General features: G+C 36.7%; 4 protein-coding genes across 5 annotated transcripts in view; 2 read left to right on the forward strand and 2 right to left on the reverse strand.

The window, feature by feature from the left end:
• LOC129786050 (putative fatty acyl-CoA reductase CG5065) overlaps positions 1-20,700 on the reverse strand; it is an 824,046-nt gene that overhangs the window by 541,029 nt on the left and 262,317 nt on the right. The window lies entirely within an intron of this gene.
• On the reverse strand, positions 1,646-14,357 carry LOC129785942 (titin homolog). Of its 2 annotated transcripts, none has more exons than XM_055820611.1 (7): positions 13,940-14,357; positions 13,594-13,632; positions 13,449-13,525; positions 11,075-13,380; positions 7,026-8,207; positions 4,464-5,237; positions 1,646-3,341 (listed from the first exon to the last, which is right to left on the reverse strand). In XM_055820611.1, exons 1-7 carry the CDS (start codon positions 14,065-14,067, stop codon positions 2,502-2,504), a joined length of 5,346 nt encoding a protein of 1,781 aa, XP_055676586.1. In that variant the 5' UTR covers positions 14,068-14,357; the 3' UTR covers positions 1,646-2,501. The 2 variants fall into 2 exon arrangements, with proteins under 2 accessions (XP_055676586.1, XP_055676587.1); XM_055820612.1 differs by having other exon boundaries at positions 4,464-5,234; positions 13,940-14,351.
• Positions 14,783-16,207, forward strand: LOC129786113 (NAD-dependent protein deacetylase Sirt6). Its single transcript, XM_055820934.1, has 4 exons — positions 14,783-14,962; positions 15,059-15,186; positions 15,246-15,786; positions 15,854-16,207. Exons 1-4 carry the CDS (start codon positions 14,897-14,899, stop codon positions 16,160-16,162), a joined length of 1,044 nt encoding a protein of 347 aa, XP_055676909.1. The 5' UTR covers positions 14,783-14,896; the 3' UTR covers positions 16,163-16,207.
• Positions 16,881-17,910, forward strand: LOC129786179 (FAU ubiquitin-like and ribosomal protein S30). The gene is made up of 3 exons (XM_055821027.1): positions 16,881-16,922; positions 17,140-17,221; positions 17,530-17,910. The coding sequence occupies exons 2-3, from the start codon at positions 17,147-17,149 to the stop codon at positions 17,845-17,847; spliced, it is 393 nt and encodes a 130-aa protein (XP_055677002.1). The 5' UTR covers positions 16,881-16,922; positions 17,140-17,146; the 3' UTR covers positions 17,848-17,910.

The raw sequence follows: 20,700 nt of genomic DNA on the forward strand, positions 1-20,700 counted from the left end.
CAAAATAATTTACTAACGTTTCACGTTTCAAAATAGTGAATAATAGAAGATTGAAAAAGAAACGTCAATCGTTAGAATTGAAAAGACTCAAAAGCTTTTATTTCAACTGTTAAAAAACGTTTAAAGAAAAATCAATTGTTAGAATTCTTAAAAAAATTGAACAAAATGTCAAATATTTGGATTTATTTCCGTTTTTATTAATTGGTTTTTCATCCCAATCTCGCCATGTAAATATCCGTACCAAGTTCTATAAAAAAAAAAACGTTTAAAAACCAAGCTGTCAGAAACTTATATTACAACTGTCAAAAATAACGTTGAACCCGTTGAACGTCAGAAATTAACAAATTGTCAAAAAATTCTACTGCAAGCTATGAAAAGGCTGTGTGGATGTCGAAATGACGTCCGGCCCTAAAAATTTAAGAAGAAGAAGAAGAAGAAGCTATGAAAAAACCAATAAATAGGTATGAAAAGAAAAAATTCAACAAACTGTCAAAAGCTTTAAATAGTACATACAACTGTTAAAAAAACGTTGAACGTTAGAATTAAAACTGTCAAAAAATTCTAATAGAAATAGTTAATTAACACTTGGAGGACCCAACATTTGGCACAACGCGGAGGATCAAATTGGTAATAAGTACCAGTTGATAAAATATGCTCAATAATTAATTATTGATCAGTTTATTGAACAAGGATCGAAAGTTTCACTAATTCTCAATCTCTTTGAAGCATTCCTACACCTAATTACTAAATATTTAATTGAGAAAATCGTCACTGAAAAGCGTCGAATCTATGAAAAATTGCCAATTCACATGACTTTTTTAGCTACAATTTTACATAATTTATTATTGCGCCTAAATCATCACAAATTTTGATTCTTAAAGTAACTTTTTAGTCACTTCCGGCAATAAAATTAGTCCACATTAATGATTTTTACCGAGGAAAAGTGAACAAGAGTACTCTCATTTGGGAATTATGGGGAAACATAACCTCAAAACTATGGCAAAAATGTATAAGATTTTGACTGGTAGTTATTACCAATTTGATCCTCCACGTTGGATTCTGACTTTGACCTCAATTATCTTCCAAAGAAAAGACTTTTCTCGAGATTTTCTTTCTGCTATCTTAAAGTAATTAAAATTCCCTACACATAGATGCTAAATTCATCGAGATAGGTCCAATAGATTTTATTTTGTGACGATTTTTGGGTTCAAATTGGTAGCAAGTACCAGTAAAGTCCTCCGAGTGTTAAAATAAACGTCAACTATTAGAGAATAAGAAAAAGAGAGAGCTAAAAAGAGCAAGTAGAGGTGAATTAGACGATGGGAGAGAAAGAGAGGCAAGATAGTATAGCAGAAAGCATTGGAGAGCTCTTCCGGTCCTCGACAGGGTTAGAAAATTTTGTTCAAAAAATAAACGTACTTCCCAAAGCTTTCAACCCTTCTCCGGGCCTTCTTCATGGGTGAATTTTCTTAAGAAATTTAAATTTCAGAAATTCACCCATTTTCAGCCACTGAGAAAAGCCCGGATAAGAGTTGAAAGCTTTGATAAGTACGTCAATTTTTTGACGCAGTCGCGTCCACATTAGCTATGAGGCTGAGGATCAGAGGTTACTGAGGGAGTTACCCTCAAGTCAATAAAAATCCCATTTAGATTTATTAGTTATTTCTTATTTAAAATTTACTTTATTTTTCTTATAAATGGTTACATTTTTTTTGTATGTTTGAATAATCAATGAATATATATATTCTTTCTAACCAAAAATAGACTGTCACATAAAAACTATATTGTGTAATTCACTATCATTTGGAGTTTTTTTTATCTCGAGTGATTTTTTATCAATTTATAGCTTTTTTATTTCTTTGTTATTTTTCTCCAAAAGAAATAATTTCTACTAACTTGTAATTGTTTTTTTTTAATAGAAGAATGGGGATATCTAATGTAAAAATTTTCATTCTTTTTCCTTGTAAAATAAATTACAATAATTCAAATTGAGGGCATTTCTTTCATGCAAAAATTCCTAATTTTTTCTTTTTAATTTTCTTTTTTAAAATATAAATTAAACTTAAAGAGTTGTCCAATGTTTGTTAAACTTTTAAAATTCTGTGTATTTTTTTTCATTGGGCATTTTTTTGTAACTTTACATTATACATAGCAATATGTAGTAGAGTTTGGGGGGGGAGGGAGGGAAGGGGTGTACGATAAATCTACAACTATTTATATACCTTGGGGGCTTCTTCTCACTATCGCCACACCTAAATTCTATACTCAAAAGAAGGTCCACTGATAGATTTTTTTATGCAGACGAGGGAGTTTCTTGGGGGGAGAATAAGCTGTTCTGCCCTTTGGGCAAATTATTCTTCCATGAAAAATAATATTTTTTAGAATAAAATTACCAAGTAATGAATCCTTTTTGAATTTCCTCTTTGTCCGACTTACATATTTGCACAAGTTCTCTGCACCAGCTCACCCAGCAGCAAAGAAGAAACGAACATTATTCCACATTAGCTCATATCCTCGGTGGATTCTCTGTTATTCCCACAAGATGAGTTCTGATTCATAGAATCAGCACATCCCGCTGCTACGGAGTTTGTTGTCGTTAGATTCTCAAGGAGATGCGACACCGTTGCCTCACACTCTTCCTCCCCCACCATTGGCGTATCGCTTGGATCGTCCTGCGTGAAGTCTTCCGGACGCAAAATCAAATCTGGTTGAATGGGAATTTCACTTGAATGCGAACTATTCCCATCGTCTTCGTTGAAGGACATCTCCGTGGGATTCTCTTCGTGATTTGTCAGTGATTCCGGAGTTACGGGAACAATGTCATTCCCATTGATGGAATCCACCTCACCTGATGTCTCATCCACCGCTGTCTCCTCAATTATATCCTCATCAAGCGCCTCCACCGCAGCAACCTTTTCCGTCGTCTCAACTTCAACTTCCTTCGTCGCCTGATCTTCATCCTCCTCCCCACCAGCCTGATACAGATCCAACACATTATTAGCCGCTGAAAAAATCTCCTCAACAATGGGAATTGATGGAGAAATTTGCGATGCAGTCGTCGTCACAGGTGGCAAATAGATTGAGGTGAGACTCATTGGGGACTTCGTTGTTTTCGGTGCAATTGCCGGATTTGTCACTGTGATGGGCAACTCAAGGGATGTAGGGACATTTGTCTGGTGCCCCTTTACCCCAATCACAGCTAAACTATCGTCCAGATTTTGTGCTGAAAATCCACTTTCAAGCGTAACTTTCGGGGCAATTTTTTCCGTTTTTGTGGGCACTTCTAGCGTTGACATGATTGGTGGTTGCGTTAGAACTGCATTCGTCTCCGACACTTGAGCCTGCAGTATAAAAGAATTTGAAGAATTCAAATTAAATTATGGTTTTTAAGAAGTTTTATGACATTTTAAAAGAATAAAAAAAATTGGGATTCCATGATGATGTGACTAAGTTTACATAGGAACGACGGAACAAAATTTGCAAAAACGTTTCAAAGGGAAGGGGTAAATATTAAAATTCTCTTAGATTTTTCCTAAAAATGAAGCAAAAATTTAACATTATAGCAATTTGAATGACAATTAGATGAAAATTAGGGAAAATGTGCTAGAAAATTATGGAGTTAGAAGACCTATAACTTAGTTCTCACTACTTCTTCATTGTGTAAAAAAAACATAAATTCGCGACTTAAATACTTCAACAGATGGATGAAAAACTCCTGCAGTGGCCACGCGAAGAGGTATTTGTGTTCTTTCACCCGAATCAAAGTTATTCGAAGTTCAATAATTATTCTAAAGATGAACTTCTGATCGAACAATCAGTCACGGAAACCTCACCGTACTGCACCGCACGAGAAATTTCTCGTTCATCTGATATCTGATGAAGTTCTGAGCCTCGAGACGATTTTTAACAAGTTTTATAATATTTTAAAGAAAAAAAAAGCTTTGTGATTTTTTGAAAATTCCTTGTTAATGCGCCAAATTTTACATAGGTACGACGCAACAAAACTTTCAAAAATATTTTGAAGCGAAAGCTGGTACAAAAATTGTTAAAATTAAGCCAAAAATGAACATTATTGAAATTCAAATGAAAGAAAGGAAATTAAGGAAAATGTGAAAGGAAAAGGATTTTCAAGGACTTAAAACTCGTGATTCAAACCCAAAAAAAACTCTTCAGCGAAAAATAGATAAATTCAAGACATAAGCCTCAAGTAAAAAAAAAAACTAAAGGACCCTTAAAGAAAAACTAAAGATAAATGTAAAACCAGAAAAACCAGATTAAAACTAAAATTAAATAAAAAATTTAGAGTTAGGAGCCTAGTTATTGTATTAGGACCCCAAAAAATGAAATTTTAACTTTCTTTTAAAAGATTTTTCTCAATATTTAGTTGAGACCCTGAATTGAATAAATCCGGGAATAAAAATTTTTAAAATTCATTTAAAACATTAAAAAATAAATAAACTCACCGGATTTGCAGCTGGAATCTGGGGAACATCAGCAATGAGATTGTCCTGCGGGAAGACTTCGGTTCCCGCTAGGGCAGCTGCCAGAATGTCCTGATTCGGTGAATTGGCCATCCCGTCGGGAACAATAATTTGCTGCCCATCCGTGAGAATGCCCAATTCGGTCTGATTCAGCGTAATTGAGGACAAAATATCCTGCGAGGATCCCTGAAGGATCAACTCTTGCCCCTCAGGTGTCACAAGTCGCTGCATATCGCCCGCTGCAATGGCCAGGAGACTCTGCTGATCCAGCAATATTTGCTGCCCATTGCCCGTGCTCAGGACATACTTTGTCTCCGCCCCGTCGGACGACACAACGTCACTCTCAACGACAATTTGATCACTCTCCTGAAGCTCAACTATGGCATCTTGTCCCTGCTGCTCAGCATCACTCTCACCACCACCTGCTGCTGATGCTTCCGGAGGATGCGGGACGAGCTGATTGGATGCATCCAAGTAAAGCGGTTGATTGTCAATCGGTGTGAATGTCCCATTTTCCAGGGTGCAGAGGAAGAAGGAATTTGCTGGGCCACCGAATGACTCTCCGGGAATTGCTAGCAATTGACTATCCTGAATGTTCGATGTACTCTCGGGATTGGGCAGGCTCGGACAGAGTCCTGGACCCTCAGCTGCCATTGTAACCTTCTCGGATTTTTCCCTCGTTGCAGCAACAGCGCGTGTCACATCTGTGCTCCCACTACCAGCCTTCACACTGCTGCCACTCTCAATCTTCTCCTGCTGCAATATAGAGAGTGAGAGCATCCATTTACAGTTTTGTTCCCAAAATGCATTTTTTCAAGCCACAAAATGAAACCTTCGAGTGGGATTAATCCGAGGGTTGTCATCCGGGGAAATTTTGTACTTATTTTTATTTTGAATTTTTATACTTTTTTGAAAATTATTTTTAATTCCTTTAAGATTAAAAGTTAAATGGAATTCTTTTAAAAATTTATTGTTAGTCCCAAAAAAAAGTAGAAAAGTAACCAAAATATACTTAGAACGCTTAGAACCTTAAAGATTGGAATTTTATAAAAATTTTCTTGAGTCAGAATTTCAAAATTTAAATTATAAATAATAACAAAAAAATAGAAAAGGAAAAATGAAAAATGTAACTAGCGTGATTGAAAAATAATTTAATCAATTAATAAATGATTTGAAATTAAATAATTTTAAGACCCTGAAACGTTAGATTAAGATCAACTTTTCTTTTTTAATCCTTGGAGGATTCGGTATTTCTAACATCAAACTTAGAACTTAATTTTCTCTCAAAAAGGTAATATTTTTCCAAGTTTTCTTTCAACGAATTTAAAGTAATTGAACTTACCCACACAATAAATAAAGAAGTTATCAAAATAACTCAATATAATTTAATTGTTTAATTGGCAACAATGGCCAGAAAAATCCTCCAAGGGCTAAAGCTTCAAGTTTACATTTTCAGAAAATATTTTTACATAGACTCACAAATGAGCTGTGTAAAGACCCTTATTGAGGGTTCTAATTTAGGACCCTAAAGTTTTAGGATCTGATTATCAAATCTCAAATTCGAATCTTGTTTATTTTCTATTCAGACACATCAATTTTAAATTTAGAACTTTAAGTCTTAAAGTCAGATCCATGAATAAAAAAATTAGGACCCTTAAACTTTTTAAGGACCTTGTAATTTAATACAAATCAGAGATATATAAATTTTAAATTCAGACCTTTAAATTTAAGGTCACACACACAAGTCTAAAATTCAGACCCAAAAGTGAAAATTAGGACCCTTAAAGAAAAATTAAAAATGAATGTAAAAACAGAAATTAAAATCTGAATTTAGGACCTTGAATCTTTCAATTCAAACTATAATTAAATTAAAATTCAGAGTTAGGACCCTAGTTATTGTATTATGACCTCAAAAACATTAAATCTTAACTTTCTTTTAAAAGATTTTTCTCAAAATTTGAGACCTTGATTGAATTCAATCTTAGGATCCTGCAATATTATTTGCAATTTAAAAAGAATAAATAAATGAATAATAGATAAAATAAAAAAAAACCTGGAGGACCACAAGGATAGAATATTCCTGGATAGAGCATTCGTCGAGGATCATTAATTTTCAGGATCTATTCTGGAAGATTTCTTGAAGTTTTTTTATTCTTTTGAAAATCAGCAACAGCCAGGAACAGAAGAAATGTGAAAGAAATGACGAAGAATGTGTCCTTTTTGCCAATTTAATTTGCATTAAAGTCTTGGAAGAAAAACCCGGAAAATCAAGGGAAATTGCATCCCAGGGGTCTTTATTTATTCATTTTTTGACAAATAAATTTCATTTTGTTTTCTACATGAATTTTTTCATTTGATTTCTGCAAATTTATCTTGAAAATTAATTCAAAGAAATAACAATTCATTGGAGAGAAATTTTTGAAAAGAAAATAATGAGAAAAGGATTTTTTCAAGAGAAACTAAAATAGAATTATTGATTAATGAAATGGACGGTTCTGATGCTTCTTATGGGAAATAAAGGAAATCGTAGTTCAAATTACGCACCGTTTGCTTGTTGCTCTTAACCGGTGATTTGGGAGCTGATGTCTTCAGTCGGAGCGTCGTTGCTGCATCATCTGACGCCGCTGTGGACACCACCTTCTTCACGCAGTTACTCGTGAGACTTTCCGTGGTAATTGGTGCCAACGGGGGGACTTCCTGCACGACAATTGTTTGAGTATTTGTACCCGAATGACTGGCAGTGTGATCAACAATCTCAAGCCTTCGTGGCCTCTTAATTCGCCTCAAAACCTTCTTCTGAGATTCCCCATCAGCCTTCCCCACAACTTCCACTGCCTTTGGCGGCTGAAGGCTCGCCGTTGTCTTTGCTGCTGCGATCTCCTTGGGGGGCTTGTAGATGATCTCCTGCGATTGAACGTGAATCTTCGCGGGAGACTTTATGATCAACTTTGCCGGATTTGCCGACATTTTGGAACCTTCAGCCATTTTGAATGTTGTCGACACTTCCGTGACTTTTGACGCTGTTGTCGTTATCATATCACTCTGCTTCGTGATCACCTTCCCCTTGCTCGTGATCACTATTTGTCCACCAGATTTCCCCTGAATTACCTGTGGTTTGGATATTTTGAGTGTCACAGGAGGATTTGCGGCAGCTGACGTGGTTGCTGCGGTGCTAAAGCTCCCACTTGAGTAGATAATCTTCGTGGGGGAGAGTGGTTGTCCGGGAACTTTGCTCTGTGGCACAAGGACAACTGTACTACCAACACCAATACTCGTTGTTGGCAACTTCCTCTCCTCCTTCTTCGGCGGTAGCTTTATCAGTCTTCTCTCAGTTGCCAATTTGTGAACAGCTGAACTACCCACTTCAGGGCTACTGCTGCCACTTCGCTCCTTCTGATTCCCCAACAATTTAATTCTCTTCACAAGCGCCGACTTACTACTCACCACCACCTCTTCACCCTTCAACACACGCCCCTGTTCACGTCCATTGCTCGTTGTTGTTGTTGTTGGACTCTTTGACGTGGTTGCGCTTGTTTTGCCTTCGGGCACAATGACTGAGTACTTCTCAACTGTCCTCACGGGAAGGACATCATCCGTGAGGACTATTGGCATATTTGATATATCAAAGACACTCTCCTCCGTTTTGGGGCATGCTGGTTGCGTTGGGGACTTCATCTGGGACTTTATCTTGATGATCTTCTTTGGAGATGCAGCTGGTGATGGAACCTAAAGGAAAGAGATGAAAAGAAAAAGCCACAAAAAAATTTAAAAAATGAGGAAGATTTAGCAGAAATTTTACTTGAAAAATGGAGTCAAAAACTCTTAATGAACGATATTTGAAGCTCAAAAAAAGTTAGGCTGTTTATTAAGCCAGGCCCTTTTTTTTTAAGCCGAACCTTAATTCCTTTAGGTCAGACTTTTAGGACGCATTTAGCCTCAGTTCAGCCTGATCTAACCTTGAAGTCTTAACGGCATAACCTTAGAAAAACTGAAGTCTAGTGAGTCTAGTCTACAACAAAGGACTTACTTAAAAATCTTAGGACTGACTTTCAAAATTTAAACCTAGTTTGAAGAAAACTATTGTCTAGCTTAAAGAAGTTTGTTCTGGTTTAGAAAAAAACTCAGATCTGACTTGAGACGATTTTCCTTTAGCTAAAAAAATCGAAACTTCCTAAATTACAGAGTCTATTTCAATTTCCGATTTTTTTAGTTTTCTGATACATACTGCCAAAAATTAAAACAAAAAAATTAACACCGTATGACCCGGAGAAATTCATCCTAAACCCGAAGTCTCCGGGTTAAACCCCTAGAGGTGGTAACGGTGGTAACCCTAAAATTTGAGCCGAAGAAGACGAAGATTGATATTTCTGAACCAAATTAACGGTTACTCCATTCAAATTGTAGAAGTTTTTGACAATTTGAGCAATTCTAACGTTTGACGTTTAGTTATTAAACACGGAAAGAAAAATTTGTTAGAAATTTGCACAAAAGTTTGTAAAATTTGGTCAAATGTAGTTAAATTTCTAAAACTATATCATTGTTGATAACTTTTGGTCATTTTTAACCACAAATGTGTATAAATTCACGAATTTATCTCATTTTAACTACATTTTGCTGAAAAGTTGTTATAAGTTGCTAAGAAAAAGAGAATCAGCGCGCTAATCTTCTGAAAACAGCGTTTAACTACGCCGCACGTCAAAAGTTGTTATAAAATTGTATTTTACGCTGAATACCGATTTTTGAAAGCAAATATTCTCATTTTTTAAGTGGATAATTTCCATGAAATTGTTCCCAAAATTACCCACAAAATTGTGTAAAGGAGACGACCGGGACAAAAACAGTCAAGTTGTATAAATTCTTATCAGCAGGGAGAAATTGACAATTGAAAATTTTTCACTGACTTTTTGCTCCGTCTCCCCTAGAATTTATCGAGTGTGTGTTAGTAAAACCAAGATCTATTCTACAAAAGAAAATTCAGACGAATTGCGTATCGTCTTATTTAGTTTAAATCTGTCACTAATTTATTACTTTTTCTGAAAAACCAAAGAATTTAGCGATTATCCTTAATAAATATTATTTTAATACATATTTAAAAAAATTAGAATTATAATTAAAAAAAAATTACTTTTCTGAAAAATTATATCAATTTGATAATTTTAATAAGAGAATAATTTCTGCCATATTTATGATCTTTCACATCGGCAGCGCCATAAAAATAGCAAAAAAGCTTATAAAGAGACTTTTTTAACTTTTAATTTGGCTTTTTTTTCAATAATTTATATTTTGTTTGAGAAAAATTGTCCAATTATTTTTTTTAAATTTCATTTCTTGAAGAAAAAATCATTAAGTCTTTTTGCAAAAATATTTTACCGGTGAGAAATTACATAAAAGTTTACCAAAATAACACAAATTTATTCATGAAACCCAAATGTACGTTGAAATACAGAGAGGATAAAAGGAGATAAAATTTGGTTATCCGAACCAACATTTGTAGATAAATGCAATTTTTAACAACAAATGATATCTACATTTGACCAAATTTTAACAACTTTTTAGTGAGAACCTCATTTCAACTACATTTTGTTGAAATTTACATGGAAGCAAAGCAGCAGCAGTAACAACATTTAACAACATTTTAACAAATTTTTCTTTCCGTGAAGTTTTAAGTTTGTTTTCTAATATTGAATAATTTTTTTCATAATAATATTTGACGTTTATTAACTCTCAATGAATGCTTTTTTTCTAATATCTTTTTGAGTTTTCTTTTCAATCGTTTGACGATTTTTTCCAATCTTTTGACGTTTATCCTTTCTTTTCTAACGTTTCAAGTTTATTTTCTAAGGATGGGCACTTCTTAAATAAAGATAAACATTTCTTTTCAAACATTTGACGTCTCCTTTTTAGCGTTTAACATTTCTTAACTAACACTGAATGCTTATTTTCAAATGTTTAACGTATATTTACTTAAGCACTTGTCGTAAAGTTAATCGTTTCTTTTCTAAAGTTTGACATTAATTTTGTTGCAGTTTACGTTTTTTTTGACTCTTGACACTTTTAGAATTTTTGACGTTTACCTTCTAAAGCTCATATTTAAATTTTTGACGTTTCTTTAACGTTAGACATTTTTTTTTAGTTTAACGATTTTTTATAAGTTTTAATTAAAAGTTTGAGAAATTTTTTGAACGTAAAAAGACTCCTTCATTAATTTATTTCTAAATGAACGGACAGACAGCCGCTTACACAGTCGGACAGTTTTTCTGGTTTGACATTTATCTATCATTTGACGTTTATTTTTTAAGCGCCTGTCGGAAAGTTTATCGTTATTTTCTAATGTTTGACGTTTATCTTTTTAAAGCTTAATAATTTATCTTAAAGTTTTTGTTTTAGTTTGACGATTCTTTTTAACGTTAGAAATCTTCTTAAAAATTTAATTTTTAATTTTTTTTTTGTTTTTTCATACTTTTTATTTCTAAACATTAATTAAGGCTTGTTAGTGAGCTCATACGAAATTTAAGCCCAATCCAACAACTTTCCATTGCAAAAAGCATATACAGAAATAATTTCAAAAACAAACGAAAGAAAAATAAACTCACCGTGACAACAGTTTTCGGCTCAGGTGCCTTGTGAAGGACAATTTCCTCCGTAACATCGATATTTGGTTTACGTTTCTTCGGTACAACCTTCTTCAGTTTCACCCTCTCTGAATTCTCTGACTGCCCATCAACTTGACGTCCTTCCGTGAGGTTCTTTGTGTGATTGGGCGACGATTGCGGTGGCTTCACCACCTTTGTCACCGTTACATTGTCCGGCAGTTTGATCTTTGTCTGCGCAGGGGGGCAACTCTTCCCGGAAGAGCTGTACTCCCGATTCCCAGCGCCCTTTGACTTTTTCTCCTCGTGCTTTGTGGGTGATGTTCGTGTCTCCGTGAGATTACCCAAATTCATGAGAACTTCCGCTGCATTTGTCTCCTTGCTGGCGCTAAAATCAAAATCATTCTTTCGCGAATTTCCCGTCTCCTTGACTGTGGGCAATGGGGGTGTGTGATCGGGGAGATTAATGAGTGTCTGTGCAATCTGGAGATCACTCTCCGTGGGATCCTTTGACGGTGAATGCCCTTTATTTGATTGTTTCTCATCCTCCGTTGACTCTCTGCTGGACTTTCCTCTTGGTGACTTTTTGTCCTCCTCCACTTCGGATGAATTGGATTTACTGCGATTCTTTGACTTGAAAATCCTCTTCCCGCGCTCCTTTGGTGGCAGAGCTATTTCCCGCTGTGTCGTCTCCTTTTGTTCTGCCTCTGGGTCATATTTAAACGTCTTTGGGGCATCGGGAATTCGTGGGAGGATTGTTGCCTTGAGAAGACTCTCAATGTCTGAATTTAGTTTCTCATCTCGCGCACTGTCTACCTCCTTGGACAGCTCCCAACTCTTCCGGCTGCCGCTACTTTGATCACTTGCATGGAGTTTCTTCTGTCGGTGCTTTGTTATTGAATCCAGCACAACGTCTTCTTCATCCTCTTGGAAATCAAAGCATGAGATTGTCTTTGGCGGGCTATCGATCACTGCTGCTGCTGCTGCGGAATCCCCATCTGTTGCTTTTGCTTCCGGAATCTCCTTTTTGGGACTTTCCCTTTGGGGATTCTCTTTTGTTTGCTTCTCTGTGGATTTCTTGGGCGACGATGGACGTCCTCCTTTCCACGAATCTTCATCCTCAGACGTGGATACCTTTGCCTTTCGTCGCGATGAACGTCTTGTGGGCATCTCAATGCTTGGTTCTACGGGAGGAGCAGCAGGAGATGGCATTTCAACTTTACCAGCATCAACTGGCACCTTCTGAGGCACTGTGTCCGGAATTGGGGCTGAAACAGCCGAAATAGTCGGTCGATTAACCTCCAAGAGTTCTCCGGACTCCAAAACAATATCCCTTCGATCTTTCTTCGGGATATTCCGATACTTAATGGGTGTGGACTTGACTTCTTCCTTCTTCTCCTCCACAACAGGCACCTTCTTTGCAACAACTGCTTCCGCCGCCGGGGGTTGAACCTTCTCCGGGGATTCTTCTTTTTGATCCTTCTCCTGCGAAAGATTACTCTCCGATGACTCTCCCGGCTCCTCATCTTCACTCCAATCAGCTAATAATTCATTCTTCCACTCCAAATCTGTCTTTCTCTTCTTCACCGGTTGCTTCACTTCCGGGGATATTTTCACCTCTGGCTTCTCCACTTCCTGCACCACCTCTGCGGGGCTCTCATCCACCGTTTCGGAGAGTTTGCGCTTCCCTCGTTTCTTTGGTGGTGCTCTCACAACTGGAGTCCGTGTCCGGGGCTTCCTTTGCACCACTTTAGGGGTTTCATCTTCCGATGGGATTTCCGGGGAGGCAGTGGGAATTTTCGGTGTGGCACGTTTAGGGGTTTTTGACTTGGGTGTTGTTGTTGTTGTTGTTGGTTGTTTTGTTTGGCAACTTCCTGCCTCAGTTGTGTGAGTTTTTGAATGTAAAACAATGACATTAATGCGATTGCAGGAAAAGGGACACGCGTGGCATTTGTAGAGTCCTGATGAGCTGTCTGTACTTGTCCTCGTTGATGTGGATGACCCACCGAGGAAGCGAACTTCGTGCTCTCGTGCCTTCCCGAGGAAGGTTTTTGTCAGCGGCGGTGTAGTCTTCCGTGGGGATTTCAGTGATCGTCGTCCCTTCTTCAGGGGGCTCAGTATTGTTGGTGTCTTCTTCCCCTTTTTTGCCTTTGTATCTGCAAAAACATCCGACCACACGGATGGACTACTCTTCTGCGGAGACATTTGCATCGTCTTAACAATGTCCACATCACCTCCCGTTAACTTTTCAGCCGTCCCCACGTCTGCAGGGAACTTTTCCATGTACTTGCGCTTCGTTTTGTGAAGTTCTGCCAAAGAAGAGAAGATAAATTCATTAGTTGAGAGTCAAGAAATCAATTTGCTTTGTTGGTCTTACCCAATCCTTTCCGGATAAATTCCATTTTGCGACTACATTGATACTTGAAGATGTTATTTATATTCTTCACGTATTCACTGAAAAAACAAAAGATTTTAATTGATTTAGAACATTGTTGGAATTGCTAAAGATCTTGTGGACTTACTAGGAATCTTCCTGGAAGAATTTTACAACAGCAAGTGGCCTAAAAGATGGGAAAAAGAAAATTTTCAATAAGTTCAATATGCCAATAGGAAAAATTATGTTGGAAGATTTCATGAAAGTTTCAATGTTTCATCGAACTTCTTGTGAAACTTTGAATTTATGGATAAAATTTTGTGACAAAAAAACAATATTTTTCAATGTTAACAATTTAATAGATTTCACAAACTAATTAAAAAACATTTTAAGCACAAATTCTACAATTTAATAAATATTTAGAATTTATTATGAAACATTTCAAAATAAATTTCATGAAATTTTCCATCCCTACACGGCTTCAGGGCGCTTACTTCTTGAGGGAGGCTACCAAATCAGCGGGAAGACGGGCCTCCTCGCAAACTTCTCCCGGCCACCAGCAATTGCTCAATTTCACCCACACAATATCCCCATCGTCATATGCCTTTGTTTGTTCACACATTTTCCTGCTAATTCACCGTGAAAACTTGGGAAAAACACTTGGAAAAATCCAGGAAAAAAAGGATTCTGACATTTACATTCTTTCCCTCCCCAATGTCACTTTTCCGCACTTGTCTCCCGCGCAATCCTCACCAATTTCCACCACAATCCACACCACTTGCACGCACGCAACCGCTTGCGATCACTACGATTTCACGGCGTGTGCAATTAACGTCGAAAATCACGAATTTTCACAGGAAAATTTTACATTTTTTGACGCGTTCTCAATATGATGGCGTTCGAAGAGTTTTGACAGCTAAATGTCATTTATTTATGGTGAAACATGTCCGTTATGGGAACTTTTGAATTTTTCAAATGTGCAAAATTCGATAAGTTAACACTTGATCGTCTTTTTTAGTTTCTCGCAATTTTCTCGCGTTTTCCGCCGAATTTCCCAGGGAAATTACCTTTTTTGTAATCAGGAAGCGACGCCGCGTCGATTGGCGTCCCCAGTTCAAAACACTCAAAATTCTCGCCGGAAAAAGTCGTACAAAATGGTTTTTTTAATCCGGCGAATTTCGCGCTCAAATTTTTACTGATGCTCCTCGGGGGCCCCCGGAGCATTTCCCGCGTAGGCCCAAGTCGCAAAAATGAGTTTTTCCCTGAAAAAATAAATAAATTAATTTGATGTCTCGCCTGGGTGAATTGTTCCTATGAAATGTCTGCGGAATTCCTATAAATCGACAGCAGCAACATTTTATTGGGCGGAATACAAAACATTGGCGGTTTTGATTAATTTTCTTAATTGTTTTTAAGGTTTTTGTGGGTTTTAGCAGTTCTCTATTAGTGCTATGTCCTGTAATTATGCAGATGGACTATCACCATATGAAAATAAAGGAGTTCTCGGTGTCCCGGAGGTAAAAAACGTCAAGTTTGGAACATTGTTTACAACTTTCAACACAGTTTGTCCTAAAAGAAGGTGCTAAAAAACTTTAATTTTCCTAAATTTCCAGCGATTTGAGGATGAAGAGGCTATCAAGGAGAAATGCGAACAGCTAGCAAAGATGATTCTAGCATCGGAGAGGGTTGTCGTGCACACAGGAGCTGGGATTTCAACAGCAGCAGGCATTCCGGACTTTCGGTATTTCTTTACTTTCCTGGAAAGTTATCCAGAAAATGAGGTTTTCTGTGAAATTGCAGGAGCCCCAATGGAGTGTGGACCCTGGAACGCAAAGGATTGAAGCCCACAATGAATGTTTCCTTCAACGAAGCCATTCCCACGAAGACTCACATGGCACTGAAGGCTCTCGTGGAATCCGGGCATGTGAAGTACATTGTCAGCCAGAATATTGATGGGCTGCATCTGCGTTCGGGGCTGCAGCGACAATTCCTCGCTGAACTGCATGGGAATATGTACGTGGAGCAGTGCAACAAGTGCCACAGACAGTTTGTTCGCAACACTCCCGCCCCCACGGTGGGTCAGAAGGAGACCGGAGGCATCTGCAAGGGTGCTGCGAATTCACGACCATGCCGTGGGGGGCGCCTCATTGACACAATCCTCGATTGGGAGGATGGACTACCGGAGAAGGATCTTGATATCTCCTACATGGAATCTACCCTCGCAGATCTCAATATTTGCCTTGGAACCACCCTCCAGATCGTCCCGAGTGGGAATCTGCCGATTAAGAATAAGAAACAAGGAGGGAAGGTTGTCATCTGTAATCTCCAGCCAACAAAGCATGTAAGATTTGACCATAAATCCCCCCAAAAACAGGATTGAAAGTAAAAAAAGAAATCCTTCTTTGTAGGACAAAAAAGCTGATTTGATCATTTCAACGTATGTGGATGATATTATGGTGCGAGTACTGAAGAAATTGGGACTTGAACTGCTTGAATATTCCCCTGAAAGTGACCCAACAACCTTTGAGCCCCAATTTATGCCAGATTGGACAATTTCCAGTGATCAAGTGAAAAATCTCGAGAAAATCTACAATGCCAAAGTCAAGGAGAGGCGGGAAATGAACAAAAAGAAGAGGCCCAATGACAAAAGTGACGAAGTTGATGAGAAAAAGAGTAAAATATTAATTAAAACTGAAGAAATTATTGAAATAGAATAAAAATGATAGATAATAATTTTTAAAATAAATAAGTACAGCTATGCATTTCTACACCGTTTGTCCGATCGCGATGAAATTTGGTACAGAGGCTACTGGCACCAGGCGGTTTTCAACAACAACATTCATTTTCCCCCCAGAGCCCCCCTTCATAGCGCCCCCAAATAATTTTCATGTTTTTTTGACTACTTTTTGAATTTGGCGCCTTTTTTCGTACATTTTCTTGAAGAGAAAATGTGACGGATGTATTTCACAGCTATCCGTCTCCCTCACACATTCAGTTTTTCGCAATTTTCTCGCGTTTTCCGCCGAGTTTTCCGGCCGGACGTAAGTTTTTGCAATCAGGAAGCGACGCCGCGTCGAATGGCATCATTGCATTGGTTTGAAAAGTTCGCGAAAATGCATTTCCAGAAAAAAAAAGTGAGTGTAAAATCCCCAACCGTCAAAATTTTCAAATTTGTAACCCAACCGTCAAAATTTCCGCGGGCCCCAAATTCCACACGGAGGAGCTCCCCGAGGCTCCCAGAGCACCCGTAAGTCCCTAGGAGCCCAAAAAATGCGTTTTATGCCCACAAATTTGGGAAAAAAACACGAAAATCACGAATTTTGTCGAAATGCAAAAAAAAAAGTTCGTTTAGTTCAAATTTTATTAATCGATTAAATGATCAGAACTTCTGGGATTAGTCACCATATGAAAAGTGAGGGCGCTCCGTGTCACTTGAAGGTTGACTTTTCCTTTCGTGTGTTGTTGTCAAAAAGAAAGGTGCGTGAATTACATTTTTTCCTCATTTTCAGCAGTTTTTGATGAGATTTAGTCATAATTCTGCTCAATTTCTATTCCTTAGCATTCCTAGTTTCTATTTAGTGTAAATTTTTGCTTGCTTGAGGCTGAATTTGCACAAAAAAATCAACTCAAATACTCGGCTCAATTGCACGTGTGGAAGTTTCTCAAAAAACTATTTTCTCACTCCAAATTCCAGACTCATCATGCAGCTCTACATTCGTGGCGAGCAAACTCACATCCTTGATGCTGAAATCAGCGAGACAATTGGAGAATTGAAGGTAAATTGATTTACACAAGAAAAAAAGTAATGTTGACGTTTTGTGAGGTTAGGTTTCTATGCATCCGGAGATTCTTCCGGGAGTAAGACTCCAGCAGAATACCAGCAAGCTGCTAATGTAGCCTTCGGGTGTGTTTTAGTGGCTTTCCAAATTATTCTCTTCTGCAAGAGGAAAATATGATGTGTTTGAATTGGGTTTCAAAGTATTTGATCTCCAATATAGGAACATCAAACAAATAAAACGAGAATCTTCCACAAATTATTATTCAATCTTCTCAAGAAATTAATTCCTTCTTAATCTATTTTCAGGCAAAATTGGCCATTCTGTACAATGAAGAATGCGAAAACATCAGCTTGGCCTGCGAGGGAACTCCCCTGAGCAGCGATGACCAAGTTTCTTCTCTGACTTCCTGTGAATTGGACCTCAACTTGGCCCTTCTCGGAGGCAAAGTTCACGGTTCCCTGGCTCGTGCAGGCAAAGTCAAGGGGCAGACTCCAAAGGTGGATAAGCAGGAAAAGAAAAAGAAGAAGACAGGACGTGCCAAGAGGAGGATCCAGTACAATAGGCGCTTCGTGAATGTCGTCCAATCCTTCGGAAGGCGCAGGGGACCCAATGCAAAATCGTAATGTGAGAACATTTTGATTTTTTCTCTGGTGAATAATATAACATTCAAAAAGGATTCCCTGAAATCAGTTTTTTTCTTCTTTTATCTTGGTCCTTGAGGATTTTCTTGTTGGTTTTTCTGTTACATATTTTTCACGATATTTGCTGTTGGAAAAGATCAGGAAAGGATTCGTTCTAAATATTTTTTAATTAATGCTTTCTATGGTGTTCCTGTCTTCATTACTGGTCTGTTGTTGACTTTAGTCAGATCATTTCATCATATTCTTTCAGAAGTTTTATAGATATTCAGGAATTTAAGATTTTAGCTGTGTTTCTTTATATTTCGTTTAAAAAATTTTTAAAAGGTGTTATCTTCTTTTTTAGATTTATTTCTTTACTTGTTTTATAAAAAAAAAATATCTTTAAGAATTTGCTGGGAAAATCTTATGTTCTGAAAAACGTAAAGTCTTGTTCTTGTTGCACTAGCATTCAAATTTTAAATGAATTCAGAAAAACCCAAAAAAAAGCAATTTGGGCAGCTCTCGATTCTCTTTGAATAGAGAAATCTTAGAGTCGAGACCCCAAATAATAATTGCGTTGGATCACCGATCTCTCTTCTCCTGATCATCGCCACGGCATCAGCTCCAAGACAACCATCCTAAATTTTGCTTTTTTTCCATTTTTTTTGTAAAATTCTCTTTAGGGGAGAGCGGGGTTAAAAAAGTCACTTAAGGGTTTAGAAAAAGCTCAAAATATCATATTTCCCAAATGGATAAAGCGAAATGTTTAGCTCATTTCTTTAGGAAATTTACTGCCCTACAACTCTTTCTCAGATCATTTTGTTCTATCTAGATAGGAAATATGATATTTTAAGCTTTTTCCAAACCCTTAAGTGACTTTATTAGCCCCGGTCTCCCCTATTTTTCTTTGAAATTAAATTTGTAAAAATTCATTAAAAACTTAAATTTTTAAGTTTCTCTCTTAAAAAATTGTGATTTTTTTCTTTATTAATAATTGTTCGTGGCTGAAACGTAAGTATTCTTAATTTTTCTCCCGCAACATTTTAAAGGAAAAAAAAAAGAATTTTGTTATTGTAGTTTTTTTTTTAAATATTTAATTTCATTCTAATTTAATCGTCGGATTAAACAAAGCATTAATCTCGGACAGAAGGAATTTAGCATCAGTTAAGAATTACCCCGTTAGGACTCATAACAAATCGAAAAGGTTGGAAAAAGTTGAATAAAAAATTTATTATTCAAAAACTTCACAAACCATTGATAAACGGAAAATATTTTTTATTGTCTGCCTAATCAATAAAACTTAATAAATTGTTGAATTAAAAGTAGTTAATTACCTGTTTTTAACGCCCTTTTATCCCATTCTTATTAAAAGACAATCATTAGAATTTAATAACAAGTCTATGTATAATCAAGGAAAATATCCTCATTCAGACGGTTTTGAACCATATGGGGTCGATTCTGTTAAAAATATTTTCTTGGAGTTTAAAAGTTTTTGTAAGATTTCGAGAGAGAATTCTTTAATAAATCGTTCTATTTGTTATACAATAATAGGAAAATATGAGATTTTCTGCACAAAAGTGTTTCAAAAAACTCTTTAAAAATTTAATTTATTTTGTTTTTAATGAGATTTAGAAAAATGAAAGCTTTCAAAATCATCTAAAATTTTATACAGAATACCAAAAATCTTGGAGTTCTTAAATTCTGAAAGAAGAAACGAAAGGATATTTAACAGAAACGATCCCTAAATTGTAAATCACTAAGGATCAAGCAAAGTCTTATAAGATCTTTCAAAGAAACAGAATAATTAAAAAATAACTCAAAAAAGCTTCCTAATTGACATGACGAAGAAATCTTAATATATAAAGCTGAAAAGTTTGTAAATTTATTTGTTTGTTTGTTTGTGGCACATGAACTCCTCCTAAACGGCTGGGCCGATTTTGATGAAATTTGGTATGGGGGTAGAGGAGGTCAATACGAGTTGCAAGCGCCATAAGGGATTCCGCCCCAACCCCCCTTTATAGCGCCCCCACAGAAAGATTGATTTTTTCCCATTTTCTACCTGCTGAAGGGTCAAATAACGGGATTTTTTTATTTTTAGAATTATTCGGGGTATATACCGTATTATTCATCCCCCTACTAATATACGCCCCCCTTTTATAGCTTAAAATGGAGTTTGCTCACACGTGATTGGGGGCTCGGGTTGACTAGTAATTTAATAAATCGTTATTCCTTCAAATTCAACGAGTTCAAGAACAATTAAAAGTTCAAGGTAAGTTTAAGTCGTAGCCCCTAATCAAAAAAATTATTAATAATGAAAATCAATTCATTGTCAAGAAGATGAAAAATGCAAAATTCGTGGCAATGAGGATAAGAAGATTTCGGGAGCTTTCACATGAATCACATGCGAATATGCGCAAAGAGTTAACAACAGTTATTGTTCATTTTGTGATGTGTGGACATAACTTTGAAAGCTGTATTGTATAGTAGGACACACATCTACGACAATTTACACATTTCGCGGGGAAAATAAGGTCTGTTTGCCCCTCATGGCGAAGTCATGCGTGTAAGTGTCGTTCGCTTTGGGAGGCATGATCGGCGCAATACTATTGAGAAAACCTCGCGTATCACTGTGAGAAAAATCTCACAAATGGGGAATTAGAATTTAAAGTAAAAAAAAAAACATACGGAAATTCAATGGAACAAAGCAATTAAAATTGGAATTTTTTAATTAGATATCCGAAATGATATTTCTGTGAGTTGGAGGATATTTGCACATGAGGAAGTTTTCTTTCTTTTTAGGGGGATTTTTAGTAAGAACGAGACAGGGAGTTAAAGAATGGAGTAAATAGTTTTTTT

This window comes from Lutzomyia longipalpis, chromosome 1, assembly GCF_024334085.1.
Source record: "Lutzomyia longipalpis isolate SR_M1_2022 chromosome 1, ASM2433408v1".
Classification (NCBI taxonomy): Eukaryota; Metazoa; Arthropoda; class Insecta; order Diptera; family Psychodidae; genus Lutzomyia; species Lutzomyia longipalpis.

Bases quoted from the DNA above. Each gene is read 5' to 3' on its own strand.
- LOC129785942 (XM_055820611.1), bottom strand. From the start codon at position 14,067: ATGTGTGAACAAACAAAGGCATATGACGATGGGGATATTGTGTGGGTG. The intron at 13,526-13,593 runs GTAAGTCCACAA...TTGTTTTTTCAG, and splicing joins TTCTTCCAGGAAGATTCCTA to TGAATACGTGAAGAATATAA. The intron at 5,238-7,025 runs GTGCGTAATTTG...TCTATATTGCAG, and splicing joins TTAAGAGCAACAAGCAAACG to CAGGAGAAGATTGAGAGTGG.
- LOC129786179 (XM_055821027.1), top strand. From the start codon at position 17,147: ATGCAGCTCTACATTCGTGGCGAGCAAACTCACATCCTTGATGCTGAA. The intron at 17,222-17,529 runs GTAAATTGATTT...ATCTATTTTCAG, and splicing joins AGACAATTGGAGAATTGAAG to GCAAAATTGGCCATTCTGTA.
- LOC129786113 (XM_055820934.1), top strand. From the start codon at position 14,897: ATGTCCTGTAATTATGCAGATGGACTATCACCATATGAAAATAAAGGA. The intron at 15,187-15,245 runs GTATTTCTTTAC...GTGAAATTGCAG, and splicing joins GCAGGCATTCCGGACTTTCG to GAGCCCCAATGGAGTGTGGA. The intron at 15,787-15,853 runs GTAAGATTTGAC...CCTTCTTTGTAG, and splicing joins ATCTCCAGCCAACAAAGCAT to GACAAAAAAGCTGATTTGAT.